At 35.7% G+C, this 18,684-nt stretch overlaps 1 protein-coding gene across 2 annotated transcripts in view; it reads right to left on the bottom strand.

Moving 5' to 3' along the window:
* LOC129237351 (peptide transporter family 1) overlaps positions 1–18,684 on the bottom strand; it is a 55,691-nt gene that overhangs the window by 18,718 nt on the left and 18,289 nt on the right. The window contains exon 1 of one of the 2 annotated variants that reach the window (XM_054872037.1): positions 10,615–11,206. The exons of the other annotated variant lie outside the window; for it this stretch is intronic. Within the exon in view, the coding sequence (XP_054728012.1) occupies positions 10,615–10,650 (36 nt within the window). The 5' untranslated portion in view covers positions 10,651–11,206. Of the gene's footprint in view, positions 1–10,614; positions 11,207–18,684 lie in introns of those variants that run through there. 2 annotated transcript variants of the gene reach the window in all.

Genomic DNA, 18,684 nt, shown 5'->3' with positions numbered 1-18,684 from the left:
GCGGCTTCTAATGAATTTGAGTAACACCTCAGGCTTTTGGTTGCATATTTAGAGTAGGAGCAACTACTTATGCATGTACATAGGTGTGTGAGTATTCATCTTGAGAGAGCTGCACATCTCCGCGACAAACAAGAGGTGATTCTCTAGAATTTACAGAAAGATTTTTGGTGTGCAATTTTATAGCTTATTAAGTTTTAGAACAATAAAGCGCAAGTTTGAAGCTGCTGAAAAATTCGGTTGATTTTGTTTTTTTTTAGTAGCACATTTTTTCTATTAATAATAAAAGAAGAAGAAAAATATTCAAAAGTGCTCAGAACGTTAATGTGCTGTAATTATGTTGCCGGGTGTAGTGACTAAAATTATGTATTTTTTATTTTTTCATTTACTTTAATTTGTTAAATCACTTTCTTTCTCCTTTAGCATTTCTTTCGTGCAATCAGCAATATAACCCACACACACGTACATACATAAATGTATAACCTAATTATTACTCCGCGCATGATTTGACGTAATTATTTATTTAAATTATTTTGTCAGGAAGAACACAGCTACGTATGTTTGAATGTCAAATGAAATCCATTTTAAGTGGATTGCTGATGTTATATAAATTGGCTTCGGTAATAAAAAATTTCTGCAGGAATGTGAAACAAGAGTAAATAATCCACGTTTTAAGGGAAAATAAAAAAAGGGCAATGTCACTGTTATCATCTTGCGATGCATGTGCTTCTGTCTCGATGTTTTTTATTCGCAGTAAATATTTCTTAAATGCAAAAATGTTATGTGCCAGGTAGCACCGCTGGAAGAGCCATTTTTGCACGTTTTGAGTTCGCTTGATTGAACAATTTCAATTAACTTTTATGATTTTGTAAACATTCTGTAAGATTTTGAAACTCAAAGCAATGCGAGAAAAATTGTTTAATTTTGTAAGTAGACTATAGATTAGCGAATTGTTCTAAAAAAGCGAATGTAATGTGAAAACACGTTAGTTTTATTCAACACAACCAAACTCATGTGAAAAAGGGGAATATAAGGAGACCGCAAGAACTACTCACATTAAATAAAAGAGAGTTATCGATGGCCATGAGAAGGGTACACGCAATACGACTAAGGCTTTCCAAAATGACTTTTCTAAGCTAGTATGAGGAAAAAGCCCATCCCAGTAATAATTATCCATCAGTGGCATACAAAATTATGCTTACTTACAAATAAAAATATCCAAAGAAGTACGCGAACCGAAAATTGGCAAAATGGAAAACATTAGAAATGTTTGTTGATGGATTTTCAATGGAAATTATAGCAGAAACTTGGCGAAAAGAAAATTTACTCACTTTTTGCATCTCTACGTGAATTATTATTATCTTTTTAACTATTCCAAATCTTTAAATTCTTAAAAAATATTTGATCATATGCTTAAATAGCTATTTTTTCGCTACTAGCTGGCAACCACAAGAATGTGCAACTCTCACATTTTCTTCTTCTTTGTAATTTTTTAGAGTACTCGATGCGGATAAATTGCGATAGTTAGCCCAAATCGAACCGACCTAAGCTGAAACTGTGCGCAGATGGTAGAATAGATGATACTATGAATAGTTCTTATACATGGTGGCGCAAAATTAATCATCCTATTTTGCTTTCGAATAACTTTTTTACTAAATGAAAATAAAAAAAAATATTTTTAAGCGATGCCAGTTTTTACTTTGACCTTTACGCCCTCCATTGCATGTCTGTTTGTATTCTGCAGCTGTTTAGTTCACAAGTTCCATTTGGGTGATTAATTCCTATAGAGTGATTAATTTTGTGCCACCTTGTATAAACAGTATGGAGCCTTGCACAGATCATCGAGATCTTAAAAAAAGACTCTCCAAATTTTTTTTTGACGCGTGTTTACTTCAATTATTAGTTATTTTACATTATTTAGAGTTTTTGCCTGTAAGGAGCTAGTGCGAAATTAGTGAATTTCTGATGCAAAGGTTGATAACTAAAAATTTCTATGGCATCGCCATAATATTATATATAAATAACTAGTATGCAAATTGAGAAGTCGCTAGCGTCGAAACTTAATAGAATGCGCACCATTCGAGCCCCAAAACGAACTAATAATCGGTTATCTTAAAAGGGCTGGTTATTAAGAGCACGTGCTTATATAAAAGTAGGTAAATTTGAATGTATGTATATATATGTGTGTGTATATAAATCAAAACTGAGAAAATCATTAGAACAATAATCATAAACTTACGTTTACGGTATCAGGCAATAAAACAAGGAATGAACGCTTAGATTTTTATACTTGAATAATATCCATTTAACAAAAAAAAAAAAAAGACTTCGTAATTGCTGGTTTTAGTGAAATAAAAATTCAGCATAGGAACAAACAAGTCAGTAGAAACTAAGCAAAAGGAGCAAAATGTTAACCCTCTAATGCACCATGCACGACAATTTGTGTACGAATTTCGTCCGTTCTCATCTAGAAGACGCTGTATTTGTTTGAAAACCTCGCAATCAACTTCCTACAGCAAGAATATACAGAAAGTTTTTTTGAAATGTTCTCTCCTTTTCCTGCTTTTTGAAGCATCTCGTCTTATGTTAATATAGGAAATCTGAAAACACTCGAAAGTCGCAGTTCTACCTTATCCTACTCTTTTTTCCACAACGTTATTCAAGCTTCCGTTAGGTAAGTGTAAATAGATGACCTTGGAAAGGGACTACTTGGCTAAAAATTTTAAATTTGCGTGCTGCTGCAGGTCATTAATTTTTAGGGTAAAATTCTTAACTAGTTTACGTGCTGCTAATAATCCTGAAATACATTTAAACAAAAGGAGACTTATGTATGTATTTCAACCTATTACGATGCAACACTATAAAGTTGTATTCCGCAAAGTGTAAAAAGTTTTTAAAAACACAAGAAAAATCACTGAGCAAATTACTTTTTCCTTGCGGAGTTTGCAAACTATATTTGTAATAGCCTTTCAAACCTTTTATAAAACGGAAAGTCCTTCCGGTTATCTGAATTGGTGTGTACACTAAACCAGATAACGCAAATCTGACTACAGTTTCTTATTTCTCGTGCCACAAAATTTTATAGGGTCTCAGTTTTGAGTAGGTAAGGTTTGTGAATTAGTGGGTTAATCCCATAAAAATCAAAAGAAGCTTGAAATATTTTCTAAAATGTCATCATAAAATAGCCTAAATAAATTTTTGGGTAAAATTTAATTAGGCCGACTGTCGTAAATTTCTTTTAGCTGTTGACTGAGTAAATTTGTTTGAGTAATTTTTAGTAATTATTTAGACGTTGCCTGATATGATCCTATTTACTATTATTTTATTATTTTATCATTTTATGCTATTTAGAAAGCTATTTACGAGTATTTGCCCGTTGTCGAATGTCACCGAAAATAACCAGATAAACTTATGTTTACGAACATAAACTAGCTAGAATATATTTATTTTTTTTTGTACTATTCCACATAAAAATCCACAAATTACCAGTGCATTCCACTTTATTTTTATTTTATTTTAAAATTAAACTGTGCTTCGCGACTGCAAGAATATTTTTGAGCAAAAAAAAAACGTAATTTTGAAGGCAGCATGTCACATAAGTGCGTATATCTTCTGCTCAAATATGAACGAGACGTTATCAATAAAACGGTCCGCGGATGACATATGGCAAAAATAAATTTTTTGTTTTTTGATAGGACTGTTATAAGCTTACATGGCAAATTTCAGCGTGATATGTCACATAGTTTGTTTTCTGTGCTATTGTAAACAAGTCAAGCTCGAGTGTGTTCTTCGAATTCTCTTTTATGACTTCAATTGTCTCAAAATGTTTTCCACGGAGCAGCAACTTGAGCTTGGGAAACAGGAAAAAGTCACATGGAGCCATATCAGGCGAATACGGTGCTTGCGGAACGATATTAACATTATTTTTGTTCAAATAATCGCGAACAAGAAGTGATGTGTGAGTTGGTGCATTATCGTGATGCAAGAACCATGACTTGTTGTCCCACAATTCCTTCCTTTTAAGACGAATGTTCTCGCGCAAACGCTTTAAAACGTCTAAATAATATTCAGCGTTAACCGATCGGCCTTGCGGAAGAAACTCCGAGTGCACCACACCTTCGTAATCGAAAAAAACAGTCAGCATAACCTTAATTTTTGAGCGACTTTGGCGTGGTTTTTTGGGTTGATGTACGGCCCTCTTTGAACGATTTGTACCACTGGAAAACACGTGCATGCGATAGAGCAGAGTCCCCATAGGTTGTCTGCAGCATTTTTAAGGCGTCTGAAGCCGAAATTTTGTTGGAATAACAAAATTTCAATCAAATTCTTTGTTCAACTTGAATTTCCATCGTTAAATTCGAAGAACACACTCGAGCTTGACTTGTTTACAGTAGCACAGAAACCAAACTATGTGACATATCACGCTGAAATTTGCCATGTAAGCTTATAACAGTCCTACCAAAAAACAAAAAATTTATTTTTGCTATATGTCATCCGCGGACCGTTTTATTGATAACGTCTTGTTCATATTTGAGTAGAAGATATGTACACGCATACGTTGGTATCAATGTGTGCGACGCCATTATGGCTATAATAATGTTTTAGTAATTATTCAGACGTTGTCTGATATGATACTACATATATACTATTACTTTATTATTTTATCATTTTATGCTATTTAGAAAGCTATTTACGGGTATTTGCCCGTTGTCGAATGTCACCGAAAATAACCAGATAAACTTATGTTTACGAATATAATACTAGCTAGAATAGATTTATTTTTTTTTGTACTATTCCACATAAAAATCCACAAATTACCAGTGTATTCCACTTTATTTTTATTTTATTTTAACATTAAATTGTGCTTCGCGACTGCGAGAATATTTTTGAGCTAAAAAAAAACGTAATTTTGAAGGCAGCATGTCACATAAGTGCATATACATACATCCACTTTTATGCGCATATGTACTTTTTTGTAATTTTTTTTTATATTTTTATTTCATTTAGTTTTAATTTTACAGGAAAGAATAAAAGAATCCTTTCATACTAATTTTCTTCAAGTACTTTTCTGTATCTCTAATACAAAATATCGCATATTCCAAGCAAAAGTAACTCCAAACGAACCGCTTTCCACAACGTTGATAAAAAGTTTGTGTATTCCTTGGAACTTAGCACATTTTTGGTGAGTCCTTTAAGCTGAAATTAGTGGTGCCTTAGCCATAACGCCATAGCTGTAACCATAACTAAAGCCGCAACATTACAGCATTTGTCCATTAGTCATGCCAAAACCATAAACAGCCGATAGTGAAGTAGAATTAATGACAATATGTGCATTTTGTCATAAAAACTCGGATAATCTTCCTCTAAGTCTATTAGTTTTTCGTCGTTTACTTCTAATTTTTAAATTTTTATCACAAATATTAGAACAAATGTAAAGTATTTCACAGGTGCTTACGATTAAAGGGGAAAACCATAATTTAATAGATGCATATAGCTGAGGTTATGATAACGGCGTCATGGTGCGGCACCTATAATCGTTTACAGTGATGCCCATATGTTTGATCACAACAGCTGATTGCTATGGTTACGGTTACGGCTGCGGACGGCATCACTAATTGCAGCTTTAGACATAACAAAGTTGCTCATCACTGATAAGGAATAATTTAAGAAACGATGCATATTTTATTTTTCTCGCTATGCAATTCAAGTGATGCAATTCATTCTGAAATGGAACATGCATTTTCCATCTGGAGATCTTATCACGCCTGTCAGATAACTCGAGTTGAACGAACCCAGAAAGTTTTCATTGGCTTTGCTTGCTCCACGTTACTTGCGTTTTCATAACCCGATGCTCTCATTCTATTATAAATGCTTTCTTATCAATTTGAAATCTCTGAAGTCTCTGCGAGCTAATTGCCTTTATCTTTCGTCTTTGATATTATTCAATATGTTGTGGATGGCCGCTCTTCTGGAGCATATGTTTTTTTAATATCCTTCCTAGAGCACTTCGTAATTTGGTTTTTCCTCTATTGGCTTTATAAGACCTCTTTAGGGAAGGAATGTGCCCATCATGAGAGCTCTGATAGAATTCAAAACTATCTACAAATCTTTTGAGATTGGCTTCGCTTTCTCTAAACACTTCTTCATTAAACTTCTTAATTTTGTTTATAAATAATTGATTCATAATGTTTTGCTAAATTTTTTATTTTTAATCATTAAGTTTAGTATTATATTTTTCGTTGAAACATCTGTATTAGCCCGTAAGAAAATTGCGTTTTGTTGACTTAGTTTTACTTCAATAAATAAATAAATAAATAAAAACAGATATTTTTAGAACAAGTGGTGGGTCCCGCATCTCTTCACTCTAAGCCAGCGATATTTATGTTCTTATGTTATTATTTGATTTTGATTGATTTTCCGTTTTGGAATTCAAGAACCATATAACCGGCTAATACGAGCTATTCGAATCTTTCAGAAAATGTGTATATATACTTGAAGCAGCTGAATAAATAATATAGGTATAATTGTATACATTTATATTGTAATTCATTCAATTGTTACTTTAAAGGGCAATCAGCTCGGAATTCCAAAAAAGTCTACTTAATAAGCTGAGACAGAAAACCCTCCAGGCTCGGTAGTTTACAACACTTAATCAGTACTGTGCAGTGCACTGACCTAACGAACACACTTGTACCAACACGGGCAGCTTAGAGTCTGAAAGCATCGCACTAGGTCGAGTTTTTCTACAATGTTTGATGTTTTGTTTACAAATGGCATACCACGCTATGGCTGAAATTATTCATCGCCTACTAAGAAGTGCTCGCGATTAGAAAAACCTCGACTGTTTTATCATATAAATATTTCATATCCATAACGGAGATAAAACTACCGGCGTACCACGTCCAGATACATTTTTGCTAAAGTTAAGCTTCAGTTATATGATTTAAAATGATATTATAGACGAGAGTTTTAACTAAATAGGTTAGACGTCGAAGGCGGAAGTATAGAGTACCTATATTCCGAAAATGAAAAGGCTGACGAGTATATGAAGAAATGGAACATGACGGAACTTTTGTAACAGGAATCCAAGCATATAAGTGCCTCTGGGGGCCTGTGTTCACATACTGAGAAGAGTGCAAGTGCAGTTGTAGTCTAAGGCCTTATTAGCTGCTTGACTGTCTGAGAAGATAGCTACTCTTGCACCAACTTCCTTGGAAGCCAGCTCCCACACCACAGTTCATCTTAGAACCATCGGTATAAATTTCGATATCGTGTCTGCCAATCACCTCTCCTTTGCTCCACTCGGCTCTCGGTGGAAAACATACCGTAAAGCCTTTCTTGAAGTTGAGGTCGGGGATTGTGTAGTCTGATCCGTTTTTGAGCAGCGGAGGTCCCTGTAGGAGGATCTTACTGTGACCGTACGACCTTGTTCTCCAGCTTCCTATGTCTCTGAGTCTCACCGCGCTGCAAGTAGCTATTGTTTTAATGTGTAAATCTAATGGCAATAGATGTGCTAGTACATTGAGCGCTTCAGTAGGACTGGTGCTAAGCGCTCCTGTAGTTAAGATGCACGCTGTTCTGTGTATCTTGTTCAGCTTAGTTTTGTTGTATTTCCTTTCTGTTGCAGGCCACCAAACTAGTGCCGCATATGTTAGTATTGGCCTTACAATGGCTGTGTAGGACCAGTTGGATAATTTTGGTTGGAGACCCCATTTTTTTCCCAACATGCTCTTACACGTGTAAAGTGCTATATTCGCTTCCTTTACCCTGTACTTTACGTTGGACTTCCAGCTGAGTTTGGGGTCCAGGATAACCCCTAGGTATTTTGCTTGTTTGGTTAGCGTGAGGCTGATGCCGTTTAGTTTTGGAAGATTAAAGTTTGGCACCTTGGTTTTCTTGGTGAATAGCATCAGTGCAGTTTTTCTCGGGTTTACACTTAAACCACAGTCCGTGGCCCAATTGCTGAGTAATACCAGAGCTCCTTCCATAATCTCACTGATTGTGGTTGGAAACATTCCTGAAACCAGTCTAATCTAAGCAGGTGCAGAGTTCGCGTTGCCTTTGACAAACGATAAACGAAAAACACAGAACTAAGATTCTTAAACGCGCACATGGGGTCCCTCACAGCATTATTAATGATCTACTGAATTAGATCCCTCCTGTAAGCTAGGGAAGGACCTCTCCGAGCCGTTTGATATCAAACGAGGTTTCAGACAGGGTGACTCTCTGACGTATGACCTCTTTTACCGATGCTAGAGTGTTATTCGATCGCACAATTTTTTATAAGAGCATACAATGGTTGGCACATGCCGATGATATTGACATCATTGGCCTTAGTTACCGCGCTATTAGTTCTGTCTTGGATAAAAAAAACCAAAGCGAATGGGTCGAGTGGTGAACGAGGAAAAAACGAAGTACCTCCTATCATCAAACAAACAGTCGGGTGCAATTGCGTAAGAAGAAACTTCGCTTATCTAAGATCCAGCATTAACACCGATAACAATCTCAGCCTAGAAATCTAACGTAGAATCTCTCTTGCCAACAAGTGCTACTTTGGACAAAGTAGGTAACTGAGTAGTAAAGTCCTCTCTCGACGAACAAAATTGGCACTCTACAAGGCTCTCATCATGCCTGTCCTAACGTATGGTGCAGAAATTTGGACGATGACAATATCCGATGAGGCGTACCATAAAGTGTTTGAGAGAAAGATTCTGCGGCTTCGTTGGCTGGGTCATGTCGTCCGAATAGAAACAAACGCTCCGGCTCTGAAAGTATTTTATGAGGTACCAGTTGGTGGTAGTAGAGGAAAAAGGAACACCTCCTCTGTGTTGAAAAGTTCAGATGGAGAAAGACTTGGTTTCATTTGGTGTGTCCAACTGGCGCCGGTTAGCACGAGAAAAAAACGACTGGCGCGCTTTGTTAAACTCGGCCAAAGTCGCATAAGCGGTTATCACGTCAATTAAGAATAAGAAGAATTAAACTAGCCCTATTTAGAGCACTGAACCCCATCCACTGGATTATTAGCGAAATGAGCGCCAGATTCGGAACCCTGTATAACGCTTCCTGTAGGAGATGAGAAAGAAGTAAAGGCTATTCCGCGCTTTCTGTGCGAAGGGATCGGTGAACTAATTTCTTTTCGGAATCTAGACAGTTTAGACACAATCTTATTGGTAAGAACTGATTCAGTTCGCCAAAAGATAGTGATGCTTTAAGCACATTCAGAAATCAAAAAAAAAAAAAAACAGATTAACGAAACCAACGCAACACTGAGTCTTGTCAAGGCCCTATGCTTCTGAGAGCAGTGAACAAGAAAAAAATAACCAAGCACATTTTGGGATGAGACTAGGAAAAGCCAATCTAGTCACCTCTATATAGAAATCTTTTTTTTAAGTTGCCTAACTTTAAACTAAAGAAAAGAAAGAAAGAATTTTAAACATCTAACTTTTAAAGGTCTTTTAAAAGTCAGTACTGAATAACTCCTAGACCTTGCTTTAAGTCAACTTGGACATTTGTCAAATAAACAGATGTACAATTTTTAACGATAGAACAAAGTGTTAAAATTATTAAAACTTCTTATGAAAATGGTCGATCCTTGAGAACAACGTATCACAAAATTCATGATTTTTTTGGTTGAAATAATCGTTCAAAATAGTCGGAAATTCAAAGGCTGGTGAAGAGATTTCAAAAAACCGGCTCTGTCAAGAATAGAAAAAGGCCTGCCAGACCAAATACTAGATGCTCTGTTGAGAACATTGCTGCTGTAGCGCAAAGTGTTGCGGAACAACCTTCAACATCGATATTTCGACCTTCTCAACATTTAGACATTCATGAATCGACTATTTGGCGGAATTGCGTAATTTACCTGTAGACAAGCTCATGGTGAGCATTTAAATTTTTTCATTTTTCACTTAAAGTTGTTGAGAGCCGTATTTTGAATAAATGTGACATTTTTACATGTTTTATTTGAAAATAACCGCTAGACTCTGCTTTCGAAGGACCCTTTATAATTTTCGTTCAACTGTTTCATAATCTATCTTTCTATTAGTTTGCTTTCTCTAACCAAACCATTTAGATTTGAAATGGATTCAGCAAAGTGTTAAATACCTGAGAAAATACTGTGCGAAGGAGATATTTTTCGAAATTGCTTAATTTTTTCACTTTTTTAAAGTATATGCAAGTTCTGCCAAAAAATTAAAAAACAAAATAAAAAACTTGTATAAATAACTTGTTATTATATAAGTTGAGCAAAAAATAAAAATATATAAAAAAAAATATTTTTTTATAAATGCACACATATTTGAATACCAATTTATTGTTCACTTTTATATAATTGTATGTATGTATATGCATCCGTAAATATCGATATTATTTCTCACCGCCGCCAAGCATAGAATGCAGCAGTTTTAAAGCTCGTGTTTACATTTACGTGAGTTTATTCCATTTTACATTTGTACTGGCCACTGAGAAGCGCCAATGACAAGTGCTTCAATTACGTAGCCATTTTTTGTAAAATATTTGTATGCGTTTAGATGTGAATCCAAGAAGAAACGTTTCTCCCATACATACACATTTTTTATTCTGCTTCATTTTTCAAATTAAAAACAAATATTTTCTTACCGATTTTTCTGATATTTTCAAGACGCTGCTAACCATGGTGACGTTGCTTTGCCGTTAACTCTGCACAGATAACAGCAAATTGTGGATACTAATTGATGAAAGAGCTTGAGCTAACAGTAATGTAGCTCTATGTATGCTTGTCTTTTGTTTTATTTAATAATTTTTCGAAAAAATAAAACATTCACTTGAGAACAAAAATTAACGCCGAAGAAAAAAATGCACATTCGAAGAGTAAAACAAGTTTTTACGCATTAAAAAATATTTGTAAAATTGCTGGTATTTAAAGGTTAAACAAATAATAAAAAACACGTCGCAGTCTCATTTATCAAAAATTTGCGTGCGCTGCTGTTTGAAATATTGCTTAAGGTCACAGCACTTTACTTTACAATAAATATGTATAAATAAAAAATTTTTTTTATTTTTTATTTTTTTTTTTTTTAACAAAAGTTACTAAATCACACGCACACCATTTCAATACATTAAAACTCAAATAAAAAAGTACATTTAAAAACTGTTCTTAATATTATTTAAAAAGCGTTTTCTTCAACAGACTGCAACAGTCAGTACCGCTCAACACTTGTTACACGAATAAAGCTGCAAACTGCAATCGTCGCTTTAAAATGGAAACAACACCAACATCAATAGAGCAACAGATATGAAGCAGAAGCAACCGCAACAATAAAGAACATTGATTGCGGCAGCGGAATCGGCGCTGGCGTTGGCGTTGGCGCGCTGGGATTGTTAATAGTGGCAGGCAACAACACAACAGTGAGTACAGCTATGTGCTATACTATCACAGCCTCCCCACCCACAATAGGTTGCGTGCACTCTTCCGCACAATAGCATCAGCTCACTCTCTTACTTTTCCATTTTCCCCTCTTTTATTTTACTCATTTCTTTACAGGGTGTTCTTAATCTGACCAGTGGGATTTTTCACATGATTGACAATGCTTCCTTTTATGAAGCTTACTTTCTTAAAATTTAACTTAACTAATGTTTTTAAACGCTACATCAATTTAGTGGACGCCGTTATTCGTAGACAAAAGTAAGTTAGTTTTTTTGCATGTGCCCACACATGTGCCAATTTCCATCATACTAGGGATTTCTATTCGAATGTTATCATTGACTTATTCCATGGTTTTCGACTTGTTAGCATACATTTTACATTTCAAAAATTTTCATGAAATAAGTGGGCTGAAATCCGGCGATATCGGCCGATTGTTGCGCAATACGACGCACAGGTCGTACCACCACCAAAGTCAATTGCCGAGCGCCATATTTTTGGAACTAGAAGTTTTGCATATTGCCTTTCATACTCAAAAACTATCACCGATATCGATCGCCTTTGACTGTTTCAAAAGCTCTGTCTCCAGTCTAGCCCAAATAGTCACTTTCTGATCATGCATTGTTGTTTCGGCAATTATGTTTGCTAATGGCGCTAGAGAATTCGCGAGCTTCGTCGGTAATCAGAATTTTGAGGAAGATAAATCTAGATCAATTTCGTCGAATGATGATATAATAGAATATTTGCGACCATGATGCCATTAATAAAATATTTTTACTCTAAAGCGGAAACATTACAGCGCGTTAGTCCGATACCAGATTGAGGTTTTATTGGGTTCACATATAAATGATGACGCGAACGGTATAGAATTGTCAAAGTTACAAATTGTTAATCAGTAAGATGGCGCACCCTGTACTTTGGTAAATATTGCATGCATGTATGTATATCGCTCTCTGTTTGCAAGAAGTGTATAGCAGATATTGTATTAAGTACTTTTGGAGATTTGAAATTTTGTGTAGAGTTATTAGTTTGAGTGCTCACGTTGAAGCGCAACTGAGTAGTTGGGATAATGCAAGCTTTGTGAGCAGTGCAATCATCTTGGTAGTAGAATATGGCATTCGCACGTTCAGCGATTCAGAGATTCATGGAATTTTATTGGTGAGATTGAAAAATATTTTTATAATCTTTGTAATTATGGGAATATAGTATTGTTCTGTAAAAATTTACTCGCATAAGAGTTTTATGAGAGAATTCATTTATTACAGAATTTTAGTAAGAATAATTGGCTATTTTCTGGAAATCAAATTTAGCATAAAGCTACCGGTTACAAGTATTAGCGTTTTTCGTAATAAGTATGTATGCATATGCAAATATGTATTTACATCTTGGATCAATTAATTTTAAATTTTAGAAATTATGTAAATACATTCGTACATACACACATGCGTGAAGACCAACTATTGTATTTTTAATGATTTATTGGTATGGCAGACCTAAGTCCAAGAGAAAATTTAAATAATTTTTAATCCAAAATCGGAATATGTAGGAATTAATGGAACTCTTGGGATGAAATGCGTATTTTTCTTTGTGATTGATAGTTGCCTCGAATATATTGATCATCATTTTCTTTATGCATTACTATCACTCCAGTACCACCGTAAAGTTTTGGCTACATCAAAGTTTTAAAAGGATAATAGGTGCTCCAATTTTCAAACTTAGGTTATGGTGGAATTTCTGGGGAATCAAAATAGTATGAAACACCACCCAATAATAAAAAGATATGACTTTTTTTGCCGTAGTAAGGTGGCACAAAATTGATCATCCTATTTTATTTTTGAATGAATTTTTTACTAAATAAAAAACAAATTATTTTAAGTGGTGGACATTTTTATTTTGACCTCTATTGCTTATCTGTTTATATACTGCAGCTCTCTAGTTAAGAAGTCTCAAATATAATTAACGTATGACGCCCTTTGCAAAAATTTAAAGTCTTCCAATAGGGCGATTAATTATGCGCTACCTTGTACAGGGTCCGGCACTTGAAGTGTAACCAGCTTCAGAACGCTCGCGCAGGTGATGCACGGGCATCAGCTGCCTGTTAGTTAACTAAATGACAGTCCAGAGTATTGCTTACAAGTGCGTGGAAGCATTTTGCCAAGAGTAAACGCGGCGGGCGCCGTAGTCGATTGGGTTGGTGCGTGACTACCATTCGGAATTCACAGAGAGAACGTAGGTTCGAATCTCGGTGAAACACCAAAATTAAGAAAAACATTTTTCTAATAGCGGTCGCCCGTCGGCAGGCAGTGGCAAGCCTCCGAGTGTATTTCTGCCATGAAAAGGCCCCTCATAAAAATATCTGCCGTTCGGAGTCGGTTTGAAACTATAGGTCCCTCCATTTGTGGAGCAAGATCAATACGGACGCCACAAATAGGAGGAGCTCAGCTAAACACCAAAAAAAAAATGTATGTATATTATATACACATGGTAGAAAAAGTCTGCGTTCACCCACTGTTATAAAGTATTAAAATAATTTAACGTGTTTATCTTAAAACTCTCAGTTATTTCTTTTCACTTATTTCAAAGAAAATTTTTCGTAGAGGGTATGAACAAAATTTTTTGGAGTTTGAGCTGCGTCGTGTTCAGATAACGGAATTGTAGTACAGTTACTTAAATAGGCTGAGCAGAAAAAGTGTGCGTTCATTTCGAATAGTGACGATTATTTCCATGGCAATTACGTTAAATTTAATTTTAAATCATTCATGCAGTTGACGCGGTTAAGAACAAATCTAAAGAGGGAAAAATTGATATTAGAAATACATTTTTTGTTACTATGGACCAAAGGCGAAAAGAAATAGATATTGGTGAAAGGAAAATCATTGTAAGTTTATGGCAAAATAGTAAGAGCTATCGGGAGATCGCGAAAATTGTTGGGAGGCAATACTCCTCGGTCCAAAGAGTGATAAACAACTTCAAGCAAACGAATTGTTTGGAGTCTAAGCCTCGTTCTGGGCGTCCAAAAAAACTGACGGAAATAGAAGAACGCAACATAACTATTCTTGTGAAGTCTAATGCACGACTAACAGCAAGCCAAATTTCAAAAGACATACAAGTAAACTACCAAAAGAAAGTACATCCAGATACAGTAAGAAAAGTTCTAAAAAGAATCGGATTTCACGGCAGAGGGGCCCGAAAAAAACCCTTCATATCGCGAGTAAATCGACTTAAGCGGATGGCTTTCGCCAAGGAATACGTAAACAAGCCACCTGAGTTTTGGAATAGTGCGATTCTTTCAGATGAGAGCAAGTTTTGCATTTTCGGGATAAAAGGTCGTAAAATTATTTGGAGGAAAAACGGAACGGCACTTGGAAAGCAAAATCTGGTCCTACGGTAAAGCATGGGGGAGGAAGTGCCATGATATGGGGGTGTATGGCTAGTTCGGGCGTTGGAAATATACAGTTTATTGAGTCGATAATGAACAGACATGATTATCTCGATATTTTAAAAACGAATTTGAGAGAAAGTGCAATCAAACTGGGACCCGGTGAAAGATTTGTTTTCCAACAGGACAACGACCCGAAACACACAGCAGAGGTTGTTAGGTTTTAGTTGTTGTATAATGTTCCAAAACAACTTCGCACACCCCCACAATCCCCTGACCTTAACCCCATTGAGCACTTATGGGACGTTCTAGAAAAAAAAAAATACGAGAGCGTACAATAACTAGCAAGGAAATGCTTAAGAACGCGCTTAAAGAGGAATGGGAAGCCATAAGTCCAGAAATAACAGCCAAACTAGTTGGATCAATGAAAAGACGCCTTCTAGAAGTCATAAAAAGGCGTGGATATCCAACTAGCTATTAATTTTAAAACATTTCTATGATCTTAAGCCTTTTATTTTATTATTATTGAAGTGAACGCAAACTTTTTCCGTTTAGTTAGAATGGCCTTTTTAATTTTATGTGATCTCATTTTAAATTTGATTTTGTTATTGGTAGCGAAATATGTGTGATAGTTACGTTTAAGTGAACTTAATAAAACTCATTAAAAAAAATTTCTGAAATATTTATTGTTTTGAACTTTTTCTAATGCAAAAAATATTTGCATAGGTGAACGCAGACTTTTTCTACTATGTGTATGTATAAACGCGAAAAACGAAGATCAGTAATGGATTTCAAACGTAATGGTGTGATTGCATTATATTTGGCTGTAAAATCACAATCAGCGATTGTTCGTGAACTCGAGCACCTTAAAGTAAATAAAGTTTTTGTTTATCACACCATTACTCGTTACAATGATACTGGTAGCATCGCGAAACGTCATGGAGGTGGTCATCAAAAGTTTGCAACGTCACGTGAAATGGCTCAAAAAGTGAAGAAGCGACTTGAGCGAAATCCCCGACGAAGTGCCAATCAAATGGCGAAAGAGATGAAAATATCTGGCCGCAGCTTTCACCGCATACTGAAAAATGATCTCAATGTCAAGCTTTACAAGATCTAAAAGGCGCATGATCTCACACCAAAGCAGCAGCAAGTCAGGCTTGAGAGAGCGAAAGCGATAAATTTCCCAACATTGTGTTTTCTGACGAGAAATTTTTTCAAATTGAGCAATTCGTAAACTCTCAAAACGAAAGGTTTTATTTGACTGACCGTTCATACGAGAATTTGAATCTTCGATTGGCCACCAGGAGGTAGCAACCGCCACAGGTAATGGTTTGGGCCGCTGTAACCGTAGATGGGCGTTCTCCAATCGTTTTCATCGAGCCTGGAGTTAAGGCAAATGCGAAGTCTTATCGGGAAAGTATTCTAAAGTTTGCCTTGAAGACGTGGACAGACAAACATTTCGGTGGCAGGCCGTGGATCTTTCAACAGTGAACCAAGAATGGCTAAAACAAAGTTCCGAACTTCATAACGTCCACTCCATGGCTCTCGCATTCTCCAGATGCGAATCCGATGGATTATTCTCTTCGGGCCATTTTGAAGAGCAAGGTCCGAACTAAAAGATTCACCAGTTTCGAGGCGCTGAAAAAAGCCATTGTCCGCGAGTGGGCCAAAATACCTGGAGGTCACATTCGCGCGGCTTGCGATTGGACCGTCTCAAGGACATAGTCAAGGCAAAAGGTGGTCATATCGAGCAAAGGTAAATTGATTCTTAGTTTTGTATTATTTTCACACATTTTCTACTTTGAATTGAATAAAAGTAAAATTCCAAACTAAATTTATGATATTTTTAATTGGTTACACTTCGAGTGCCGAACCTTGTATTATAACAGTTGTTTCAGGAAGTGATGGCGCTGATGTCTACCGTAAAAGAGATTCTCAAAACTTTCACGTGGAGCTTGTTTACAATTTTCCAGTGATGGTTAACAAAACAAGGTCGGTTTCGCCTCACACTCGAAGCACCCTGTTGAACTTTGAAAACATTGGTGTCAAATTTTAATACACAGTTCAAAGTTTTTCACAAACATCAATGTTTAAATACAATCTATGTTCAGTTGATAAGCAATGGTCTTTCACAACGAAAGTTATTGTAATGTGACGTACTGTTACAAAGTTATATGTTGATGTTGTTGTTGTGACAGCATAAAATATAAAAACGAGTGACAGTCTTTGACCGGATATAAATGCTGGTTGTTTCGGTAATACAGATTCAACTCTCGTGGGAATCGGATGGCCAATATAAGTTGTATTTGTTGACTCCGGGATTTCATGATATTCAATACAATTGTTTGATCCTGAGATTCGTCCCGGATTACAACTCTCTCAAGCTCAGTAAAGTTTAATAAGCCTGGAAGGTCTTGAAAATGGATTATTTAGTTCAACATAACACAAAAAAAATTCTTAACGCAAGATGTAGTACTTTTATATGTTAATTTTAAATTGAATTAAGTTTAGTGCTACTTTCGTTTCTTTTCAATCCTAACTTTCCATACTACAGTCTGATTTCCACTTGAAAAACATACCTTTTTTCAAAACTCCGCCATTTTTTTATTAAAAAAAAAGAATTTCCCATTGTAGCCCCTGCCAGAGTGACAAGCCTACAGAGTAATAATCAGTTTAATTTTTTCGTTTCAAATGTCCTGAAGAGCCAAAATCCTGTTGACAAGCCACCTATCTTTTTTTAAGACGCTTACTTTGGTGCCACACTACTACAAAAAAATATATATATATTATCCACTATAAAAAACCGCGATCCCATAAATTTGGGTTTACCATTAATAGTACAAATTAAATGTACAAATACTTTTGAGCTGTCAAAAAGGAGCAAAATTTGTCGCGTAGTTTAGGCGTCCAGAGAGTTATGAAGACAATTCATTTTTAAGCAACTGCCGTTAGTGTCGTATCGTACAAATTGCATGCTCTGTCTTCGAATCTTTCGCGATTTACTACGAACCGTCGTCGAATTGACAATTTGCCATATTTACTGTCTTCGAAAAATTATAGACAGTGACAATGAGAGAATTGTGACTGTATTAGTGAAAAATATACTTGGAACAATAACGTTGAGAACAACAATTGCCAATTGCATTGTCAGTTTGCCTCAACGAATCGATGCAGTTCTGAAACTTAAATTTTGTTTTTAAGAATTTTCTGTGAAATTTTCTAACTAACAAACTGCTACGGCAATTATTAGAAGTCGTGGCAGAAGCCGTAATTTTTAAATTTACTCATCGTGCATAATTCGAAGAGTAAGCCCAGTATATGAGATAGAGCACCTTCAAGCGCACATTATAATCTGGAGGACAAACTCGGTTAAGCCCCTATCAGAAGATATAAACGCCAATCATATTAATTGTACATATATACATAATAAGAATTATATACGATATTATTTATGGTTTACACAACCACTTTTTGAACCGTGAGAAAAAACTGAAATCCGAATGAATAGAATTAAATTCAAATAACTTATCAAAAATATGTTTATATTTACATTTGCAAGTACATACTCGTACATCAGTGGTCGCCAACCCGTCGATCGCGAGCTACCGGTAGCTCGCAAAGGCAATTCTGGTAGCTCGCGCTGCTCACGTTGCAAAAAATCCAAAAGTCTGAAAATCATACCAGTATTAGCAAATTTCAGAAATTTTCATAATAAATAGATAAACAGCGGCAACACCGCGGTAAGCGATTTCGCGCCGACAAACATGACGCGAAGTCGCGTCTCCGTTCTAGGATCGGCTGGAACCGATTAGCGTGTTCGAGAATTTTTTGGCTTTATATATACATACTAGGGGTGGGACTGTTCGAATAAAAATTATTCGAATAATAAAATCTTTTATTCGAGAGG

This window comes from Anastrepha obliqua, chromosome 2 (assembly GCF_027943255.1).
Source record: "Anastrepha obliqua isolate idAnaObli1 chromosome 2, idAnaObli1_1.0, whole genome shotgun sequence".
NCBI classification, from domain to species: domain Eukaryota; kingdom Metazoa; phylum Arthropoda; class Insecta; order Diptera; family Tephritidae; genus Anastrepha; species Anastrepha obliqua.
Note: the sequence above shows the minus strand (reverse complement) of the source record. Positions and strands in the feature narration are given on the sequence as shown.